General features: G+C 38.7%; 1 protein-coding gene across 1 annotated transcript; it reads left to right on the forward strand.

Moving 5' to 3' along the window:
* The first annotated feature begins 1,059 nt into the window (after positions 1-1,059).
* On the forward strand, positions 1,060-10,245 carry neurod1 (neuronal differentiation 1). The gene is made up of 5 exons (XM_033987519.2): positions 1,060-1,147; positions 5,720-5,970; positions 7,712-7,941; positions 8,676-8,881; positions 9,542-10,245. Exons 2-5 carry the CDS (start codon positions 5,729-5,731, stop codon positions 9,812-9,814), a joined length of 951 nt encoding a protein of 316 aa, XP_033843410.1. The 5' UTR covers positions 1,060-1,147; positions 5,720-5,728; the 3' UTR covers positions 9,815-10,245.
* The last annotated feature ends 266 nt before the right edge of the window (positions 10,246-10,511 follow it).

Consider the following 10,511-nt stretch of genomic DNA (forward strand, 5'->3'; position numbering starts at 1 on the left):
GTAAAAAATCAGAGAGAAACGAGACGACTCACATCACATGAGACGTCACATCACAAAATAAAATGAATTTTGTCAACTGGGCAAAGACTTTTAAGACTGAACACATTTTGTGGCCACTCATCCAATAGGCTTGTTTGAAGAAGCTAGGTGTCCAATTCTCTCCTAAAACATGTTTGCACTAATATAGGGTTGAGGTAGACTATTGAAGTGTGACATGCTCTGCATACATCATTTCTATTATAACACTATCTTTTGCACAGGTGTGAACTTTTATATTGTGAAAGATTTATTTTGATACTAACTGACTCTTTCTGTATAGGACGGACAAGTTTTTCTCGTTCTCAGTATATGGACAGGTCAAGCCTCATGTGAAAGCTCAGCACCTTCAGGATTCACTCCCTGAGCTGCAGAGGCTGAACTAGCACTGATTAATGATTGTCTGCAGGTGCTGGGGTTTAGGTAGTGACTATTCAGATCAGAGGGTCCTTTTAGGCTTAAACCAACTGGATTTCAGCATTGAAACTGGCAACACAAATGAGAGACTCATGTGGGACTCATTCCGTTTTCTGATTGGATGATCGCTTTGAGATCCAACACACCAAATTATTACATAAATAACTTGCCATCATGTCCAGTGTTTTTGTTTTTGTAGCTCAGAAAAAATCAGCATTACAATTTTTATCAATAAAAGTTCTATTTTATTGTCCATCACTGTCCCGGTACTTGGGACACTGATAGGACAGGTTTATGAAATTGAATATTTTAATCTTACAAAACGTTTGTTTAAAATGCTCCATTTCACTTTTGCTTTCTGTTGCCTTCATTCCAGAAAATAGAAAATATTTGTGTGAAAACTTTAACTTTAAAGGTTCTATATAAATGTTAAATTTAAAGTAGGTCTGAGCTGCAGGACACACTCAGTGACAGATGGCACGAGCTCTGGGCATATGGCTCAGAGAGGGAGGAGGGGGGTTGGAGGGCAGAGGGGCGGGGCTTGGCTCTGCGCACACGTGTATAAAAGCACGGTACAAACACGCACACACACGCACACACGTCCCACTGGCAGGTCGGACACAGGATTTGTATATTTCATACTAAACTATCAGAGGACATGATCGGACCCTGAACGCACCACGACCACTGTCAGGTAGGCTCCTGATCGCACCACAAAAACTCAACAGAAAGGAGAGAGTTTTTGTACATCTTTTGAAAGAGAATTAGAAAATTTTCTTGGTTTTTTTTTTTTTTTTTTTTGAAAGAGCAGAGGATATTTGGAAATGGAACATATGGTACACAGTTGGGGACCGGATTTGACTTTTCCAAGAGGCAGTTGCTTATAGTAATTGTAGTAATAAAAACCCTAACAATAACTAATAATAAGTAACATAAATTATTAATTATATAAATTATATAAATTATAATTTTGATAATAATTATCGACACATTTTGCAAACAAATAGTGAGATATATAAAGTCAGGGTAAGTTAGTGTAATCTCGATTGCCTTTATAGCTTGAGAAATTTGTCTGCATTTTTTTCCCATAAAATAATGAACAGAATAAAAAAAATAGAACAATGTCTTTAGTTTTGTGGTTAATAAATAAAAATGTTAATATTTTTATTGATGTATATATTTATATTTATACAGAGATGGTCTGTAACTAAGTAAATGTACTTACTTATTGTACTTAAGTACAGGTTTTGAGGGTCTATACTTTACTGAAGTCATATTTTAGTTGAGTACTTATTACTTGGACTTTACAACATTTGAAAGACAAATATAATACTTTTTACTTCACTACATTTCTAAAAATAGGCTTCAAGTACAAAGTACTTTGGAGGAGCAGTTTTCCACATCTTTTGTTCCATTTAAAGCCTCATGACGCTTACTCCAGAGACTAGATATGTGCAGATTAGAGATTCACATTAAAGAAGGCTCTGCCCTGTACACGCTCTGGGCACAATGTCACTGATTACACAGTTGGTTGTGACTTGGCGTAAATATACAAAGTAATTGAATTCCTGCTTGCAATTAACCCATGTCTTATTACTCTAATAATATTTTACAAAGGTTCTAGAGCCTGGACTGAACAGTATGAGATCAAAATACAATTTGAATTTGTCATCTGAAGTAGCCTACTCCATTCTATTATTTTTGAAGCTGCAAAGTTATCATTCCTAAGACTTACTTAAAATTATTCATAAAAAAGTACTTTCAGTACTTAACTAATTTCTAAAGCAAATACTGCAGTACTTTAAATTAAGTAATAATTTGAGTGAGTGATATTTGACCAAGTGTATCTCTACTTTAACTCAAGTATATTTAGAATACAACTGATTTCCATTTGCGCAGGTACAAAAACAGCACAAACACACTGTGTCACTGACGCATTCCTCCAACCCAGAGCTCAAAGTAAAATATAATAATGCTAATGCCTTCCACTTGTAATGGGCTTTACAGGCTTACCTCTCAGAGTGCTACACTGTCGTCATTATTCATTCACTACACACTCGATGGTGGTAAACTACTACTGTAGCCACAGCTGCCCTGGGGCAGACTGATGGAAGTGAAACTGCCAATCTGTGCCATCAGCCCCTCCGACCACCACCAACACTCACGCAGATTCATACTAGGCACTACCACTCACTGTATGTGAATTCAAACTCCATTCTAAACAGCAGCAGGTCTGTGTAGGAGTGAGAGGTTTCAGCACCACAGACCTGGACAGCGACACACACACATGTTGGGTTTCCATGCTTCTTAGGGACATTCGATTATTTTCCTGGAGACTGATTCTAACCTTAAACATTGTCACCATTAGCTCATCCTTAATGTGCATTATGTAACTTTTCTGGGGTCTGCCACCATAGAGATGTCATTACTTTGCCTGAAATGTTCAATAGTAAGGTATTACACATATCTGTCCTTTATTGACTCCATTACAGGTATGTTTATTGCTGAAAAACAACTTGAAAAACAGGTATTCTGAACTTTAAACCATATTGTTGATCTAATAATAAAGGATTTACATTGACAAGTCTCCTAGAGGCAGTGAACCCATCTAAGGTAAAACAGTGTAATGAATACAGTTACTAAATAAACAGGTACAAGTAAAATGTTGTCGTCCTTTGGCTGTAATATTCCACAGAATGGCACAAAACTTCATCCCCATGGAGAATGTAACTTTAACTTTATAATGCCTTGGAATCATGCAGATGACAATCCACCTCCAGAATGTTGTATACTGTACCTTGTAGAATAGAATGCATTTATTGTCACTATACATATGTACAACACCATACATATGCACAGCGAGATTAAAAACAACTCACCCTTCAATACAAACAGACATGGAACACTCTAACACAATATAACTAAGATAGCTAGTGCCAGACATTAAAACATTAAAGCATTAAAACATTAAAACATTAAAACACCCCAGACTACAACTCTCAACAAGATTTACAGTAAATACTGCAGGTACTATTTGATAAATCCTTATCCTAAATCCTTAAAGAGGTGGTATTTTACTTCTATGAGATATTAACTGTAAACACATAACATATTTAGATCACCATGTTACCTTTTATTGTTTTGAAAATGCTATATTCTTCTAATACAATGTATTACCATGTTTTATAAGTTAAACTTTCGTATTTGATGCTGAGTCTCTCCGCTCTTTGTTTTCTATGTTCACAATCAGTGCATCATGAAACTACTGCACATTACATCAGATTTGTCAAGTTGTAGTGTATTGTTTTCTATCATGTTTTTATGTTTTTATATTTATGGACATTTGTTGTGTGGGAGCATGGATGATGTTGACTTATGGGCGGAGCCTTGTACAGGCTTGTACTGCTCACCATAAGGAGGGTTTGAATAGGGCCTGAGAGAGATTGCTAGAATACTCAAGCATGCATGGGTGACATCTAAAACCTATCCAAGCATGTTTTTGATGAAGAAACGACATCATAACATGGAAAATGACACCTAATGTGTCATTGGAAATTAATTTAGTTTTAAAAGTATATTTTCCATCATGCAGACATTATTTTAAGTTATAAAATGTGAAATATTATTCCCAAAGTCACCAAAAACATCCTTAAAAGGGAATCAAAGTCACAAGAATGCATCATATATGTTCTTTAAACTATGTGGCCAAACCTCCTTGTCAAGGCCTGATCTCATGGGATCTGAAAAGCTAAGCAGGGCTGGGCCTGGTCAGTATTTGGAGGGGAGACTGCTGGGAATACGAGGTGCCACTGTGGGGCAGCAATGGCAAAAAAACAAAAAAAAACAAAATACATGTTGTTGTGTCCTTAGGCAAGACACTTCAACCACCTTGTCTAGTATGAATGTGGAGTGTGTGAGAATGTTGGTGGTGGTTGGATGGGCCAATGGTGCAGATTGGCAACCTTGATCCTGTCAGTCTGCCCCTGGGCAGCTGTGGCTACAAGTGACATTACATGGGGGTTTTACAAGCAGGTTTATGGCAGAATGTTCAGCAGTTACCATGTTGACATAATGCACACATTACCAAATGCTGCCAAAAAGGTTTTAACATGGTCTGAAAACAACAACCCAAGAACAACAAAACACACAAAATGGTTTTAAATAACACATTTTCAGGAGCCTGTGATCAGTACGAGTGTTCATGGTCCTGTTTAGGTGTTTCATTTTTCAGAAATAAAGATGACTAACTGAAAAACTGTTAATGCTACTACCTTGTGACTGTAATTTTATATATAAGAGATTTGTTTAAGAGCACCAACAGTTCTTTATGGCATTTTGTTCAACACCCAGCAGATGTTCATGGCATCAGCTGCACGTAAACCACATAGCGTGGAGTGAATGTGAATGAATAATGGTTAGATCATTTTCAATCTGGTGAATTGAACAAAATATTATGTTCACATATATTTATCAAATTCTTAATTTATAAAAACTAAATTTTAGTATAATTAGATGTATTGAGTTTAGTGTTTCAATGTTGAACAGACTACATGTTTAAAACTATATCATAATTTTTGCTCATATTTATCAACAGTAGTGGAAGTATCACATAAAAAAACAAACTAAAAGCATTGAAATACCTGTTTAAAGATGTACATAGTCCACTATTTTCTGGTCTATGTTATAATGTTGTTTCCTCACCACAAACATACCTGGAGTTTTGTTTGTTTCATTCACACATATTTCAGCTGAGCTTTTTTCTCAAACATAAACCACTCTGTTCCACTTTGTGATGCCATGAGATAACACAGGAAGTGCTCCATTATGTTTTTAGACTCCACACACCTTCAATAGAATTATTTGGATGATTTCAATCCTGGAATCTACTGAACAAAAGGTAAAAGGTAGTCTTTAACTTGAAAACTACAGCTTCATGACATCATAAGGTGGACCAGAGCACTGTGAGCTTCAGAGATGTAGACAGATTAATAAACCAGAATTACTCAAACATGTGTGCATGAAACAAAACACAACTCTGGGTATGTTTTTGTGGAGGTAGATAAGGCCTAATAAAGCTTCAAATGAATTGATTTTGATAAAGATTTGTGCTGAATTTTGTTCAACAGAAACAACAGAATCAATACAGCATTTTACTACTTGTGCTTTGTTACATTCCATCACTGGTCAATACTAAAAGTGATTGTAAATATCTTCATTTTACTGACCCAAAAAAATAATTAGTTAACATAACCATTTATTTATGCAGCAGGAGAAGATGACGCGCTCACTGCAGGACGAATGTGAGGAGGTGTGCAGTCCAGACCAGGACCAGGATCAGGACCAGGATCAAGACCAGGAGCACATGGAGGAGCCCCGAGGGGAAGACGAGGAGGGAGAGGAGGAGGGAGAAGAAGAAGACCCCGAGGAGGAGGAGGAGGACGAGGGAGAGGACGGGGATGAGCGGCCCAAGCGCAGAGGGCCCAAGAAGAAAAAGATGACCAAGGCTCGGCTGCAAAGGTTGGTATCTCATTAATAAACACAATCAGAGTATTAACTATTTAAAGAGGGGGTATTATGTTTTTTAGCTTTCTACTATGTTTTAACATTGGTCCCTCATCAAAAACATGCCTGAAGGGATTTTAGATGTAATCCATGCATGTTTGTATGAGTATTTTTGGGATCACTGTCTGGCCCTCCTTAAGGTTAGCTGTAAGATTTTCTGCAATGCTCCGTCCACACCCATGGTCCCACATCACAATTCTCCATAAATATACAAAACTGTTCAGAGCAACTTGATTCGATGTGCAGTAGTTTCACACTAGGGATGCACACTAATTGCATTGTGATAGTGCACTGAAGGGGGAGTGACTTAGCACAGGAAGCAAAAGGAGGAGAGACTCATGTAAATAATGTTAATATGTTGTTTTCAGTAAATGTAGCATTTTCAAAATGATCTAAATATGTTATGTGTTAGCAGTTAATACCCCAGAGAGAAATGACCTCCTCTTCAAACATGTCATTATTAAGAATGATTTATGATTTCTTCATGCTTAATTAAGGCTAATTAGTTGTAACTATTATAAACTTTTATAATTTATCATACCTGGACCCACTTTGTAATTTTTACTAAATCAGAACTTTCATTTCTGTCCTTGGAAGAAATATGTTTTACTCAGCGGAACATATTAGCATAAAATTCACAGTGTGTAAAATGATGACACCAAGTACAAAAAAAAAAAAAAAAAAAAAAATCACATTGCCTGAGGTCACTTTTTTGGCAGTTAGCCAGATAGAAGTGTCGTTATAGTCAGCGCCAACAGCCCTGTCTGTCCACAAGTTATTCATTAACCCACCACATCCAGAGAGGTAAGTGGGTGAAGTGTCATGCCCAAGTACACAACAACAGATTCCATGCGCTTGGACTTACACTGAACCTCCAACCTTGTAGTTATGAGATGATTAGCTTGACCACTTTTGCCAGTAGTGGACCATGATCTCTGTTGACATTTGGGGATGTGCTCTGTATGTGGGGTGCTTCAGTCAGTCTTTCTTTTTGTGTGACAGAGCTTATTATCCCACTCTTCTTTGAAGTAGAATGAAGATAAAATACTTGTATATCTTTCAGATGGGCAGGGGTCTATGTGATGCTATGGGAGATTCACTGTTTTTGAAAGGAATGTCCAAAGTCATGATCAGCAAATGTTGAACCTCATTTTTATTTGTTTGGGATTTGATTTGGGATGTTGATTCTTCTGCTCACCAAGTTAGTAAGACACACGAAACAGGGGACATGTTTTAACTTTTTGCTGGTGGCTGCAATGTTTGTCGGCTCTGACATGTGAGACACCCGAGGCTCCGCCTTTATTATATCATAATGTAATGTAGAGTAGCCCTGTACACAACAATATAGTGTCCAGTACATGTAGTGGCAATCACTGTGCTCTATAACCCACTCGATGGGTTATAGAGCTCTAGACTGGATACCAAACCTATGAGAACAAAACTTTTCAAAGTTGGTTCTGAATTTGAATTTGAATTTGAATTTTATTTGAGTATGTTCATAAATCATGTAATACATGTCATTACAGTCCATAAATAAAATAAATTATCTTCCACAAAAAACATTGAACATATATGAACATATATGTTCTTATAGCACATTTAGTGAACACATGGAAGCTATGATGCTATGGTTGCACTATTAAGTCTCGCTCCCAGACGGAATGCTGAGCTATTTGGAAATTTCATCTCTCTGCAGGTTTAAGATCCGACGTATGAAAGCTAATGCTCGCGAGAGGAACCGGATGCACGGCCTGAATGATGCACTGGAAAGCTTGAGGAAGGTGGTGCCGTGCTACTCCAAGACCCAGAAGCTGTCCAAGATTGAGACTCTGCGCCTGGCCAAGAACTACATCTGGGCCCTCAGCGAGATACTGCGCTCAGGGAAAGCCCCAGACCTCATGAGCTTTGTGCAGGCTCTGTGCAAAGGTGCAGGAAGAATCACGCACACGGGTTTGGGTTGCTGTTTTGGGGGCATTACATTGACTTCCATTCATTTCTGGTAGACTGGTCCTGATCTCAACCATAGTCACTACTCGCCCAACTTTAATCTGAAGGTCCTATTTTAGGCTAAATGGATTTTGGTGAGCTTTAAGCCATGTTAAGCCAAGACATTGCTCTCTCATCAAAAACAAACATGAAATTGTGTTTTGTTTCATTTCCTTTCACTTCCTGTATTACCACGTGACATCACAAGGTGGAACAGAGTGTTTTCTGTTTGAGAGAAAAACTCAGCCAAAATATGCAGGGTTTCTGTGTTAAACATGTGTAAATGAAATAAAACACAATTCCCTCTATGTTTTTGATGAGGAAACATTATAACAGAGATTTAAAAAAAATAATAATAATAATAACATTTTGTTCTTGGTCAGGACTGCCTTAGCTGGACTGTACATATTTTAACACAATCTGACCATAAATAACTGACTTAGCTGGAGCTACAACAGATTAGCGCTTGCTAGAACTCTCGTATTGATCAGAATGTCCCAAAATTGGCTTGTTTGAATCCATTTAGTATTTTTTCAAAATAATCTAAAATCTTACTTGGCTATTTTGGCTAAGGTGTGCATTTTGTCACCATGGTAACTGCTAAACATTCCACTAAAGAAATGCATGCAGAACCTGCCCCCTTCCCCTCCCACTAACCTGTCCCCTGTCCCCAGGTCTGTCCCAGCCCACCACTAACCTGGTGGCCGGCTGTCTGCAGCTGAACCCTAGAACCTTCCTTCCGGAGCAGGGTTCAGAGCTGCCTCATCTGGCCCCGGGACCCGCCTACACTGGGGCATACTCGTACCAGAGCCCAGGCCTGACCCCCGGCCTGCCCAGCCCACCTTATGGCACCATGGAGCCTCCACACATCTTCCACCAGGTCAGAGCTCATCCACAATATTTACGGCATTGACCAAGTTTGGAGCTTAGTAGAGCAGAACAATAGCCTATATTGCAATCAAATAAATTTTAATTGCAATTTTAGTCGCACAATTGTCAAAGGCTGCAATAATTTAGATAAAATTTAATAATATGTACTTTGGAAAGAACAAAATGTCTTGTAATCCTGTAATTTTTACACTTCCACAAACATGTTTAGAAATGCAGAAATGCAAGTCTTGAATTAGTTTTGTTGTTGATATTCCAGTGTTTGTTGAAATGTTAAAGAGGGAGTATTACTCAAATCGCTAATTTCAGCACAAATTGCCAGTGTTAATCTGCATAAAACAGTGGTACACACCATAATGTTTTCTACCGAGGCTCTGGGGTTAATGTTGAGAATTCATCTTGCTGGCAAAGTTAGTGCTTTTTGGAAAAATTTTGCACATAGTTTGCTAGTCTCTGTGATTCCTTTGAACTCTTAATATTTGAATTTTTGGAAAAGTCTATGGGAAAAATTATTTCCTGACCCAGAGCGAATTGTGTGGGACTGTTACGGTCCATAAAGTCACATCACCAAACCTGATAGGAATAGAGATCAAGGGTTATGGTTAGGGTTTTGTTTGCTCACCTGGACTAACTCTCTCTTTGTGTCCCACAGGTCAAAGGTCAACCGTACGGCCCCCTGGAGCCCTTCCTAGACCCAGGCTTCGATGGTCCTCTCAGCCCCCCCCTCAGTGTCAATGGCAACTTCCCCCCCTCCTTCAAACACGAAGGGACAGATTACCCGTACGGAGGGCACTATGGCGCGGTGGGCGGGACTCTGTACGGGCCAGGGGGCGGCGCCAACACTGACACCATCATGCCCTTTGACGGACATCCGCACGAGCGAATCATGAACGTCCAAATGAATGCCATTTTCCATGACTCATGAGGGGTGGGGCCTGGGCCGAGCTTGTTCAGTGAGGCGTCTGCAGACAATCTGAGCAGAAATATATAAAAAAAAAAAAATATGAAAAATTAAACTAAATCGTGACAAAGATGGAGAAGCATGCATCCACTGTTAGGACTGCAACTGTACCAGCGTTTTACTACAGCAGTGGTGGAGGGATGTACTTTACTTCTACTTTTTCCCATGCATTGTCTCTCATGCAGAAGCAGCTCTTGAGGTCAAAATTAGCCCACTGTGTACTGTCTACATCTGCATTGTGAAGTGTTTATTTTCCAAGATTCAGGAAGTACGCTGGTGGTATGCCAGTTGTTGTTAGCACCGTCATGGCAAATCTTCGCTCTGGTCTTTGAGAATTGTGAAAAGTGCTTATAAACTCATCATGGTGAATAATTAGGATGCTCAGAATGCATGAGGTGCCCATATGAATCCCTCTGGAATCTTGAAACCTACTTTGGATCACTCCTGATTGAAAGAGGGAATATTCCAAATTATGAAATGTACTTTTTAACCTTGGTATTGTCAACTTTTTCTGGTGAAGGGTCTGGTGAAGGTGAATGGGCTTTAAAAACACACAGGAGGATGTTTTTCAGAAGCAAACACTTTATCATGTCACAAATTTAGCTGAATATCTCACCTTTAGAATTTACATGGTACTTGTGTGTAGGGGTGGATACCTTTC

Source organism: Periophthalmus magnuspinnatus, chromosome 21 (assembly GCF_009829125.3).
Source record: "Periophthalmus magnuspinnatus isolate fPerMag1 chromosome 21, fPerMag1.2.pri, whole genome shotgun sequence".
Lineage (NCBI taxonomy): Eukaryota > Metazoa > Chordata > Actinopteri > Gobiiformes > Gobiidae > Periophthalmus > Periophthalmus magnuspinnatus.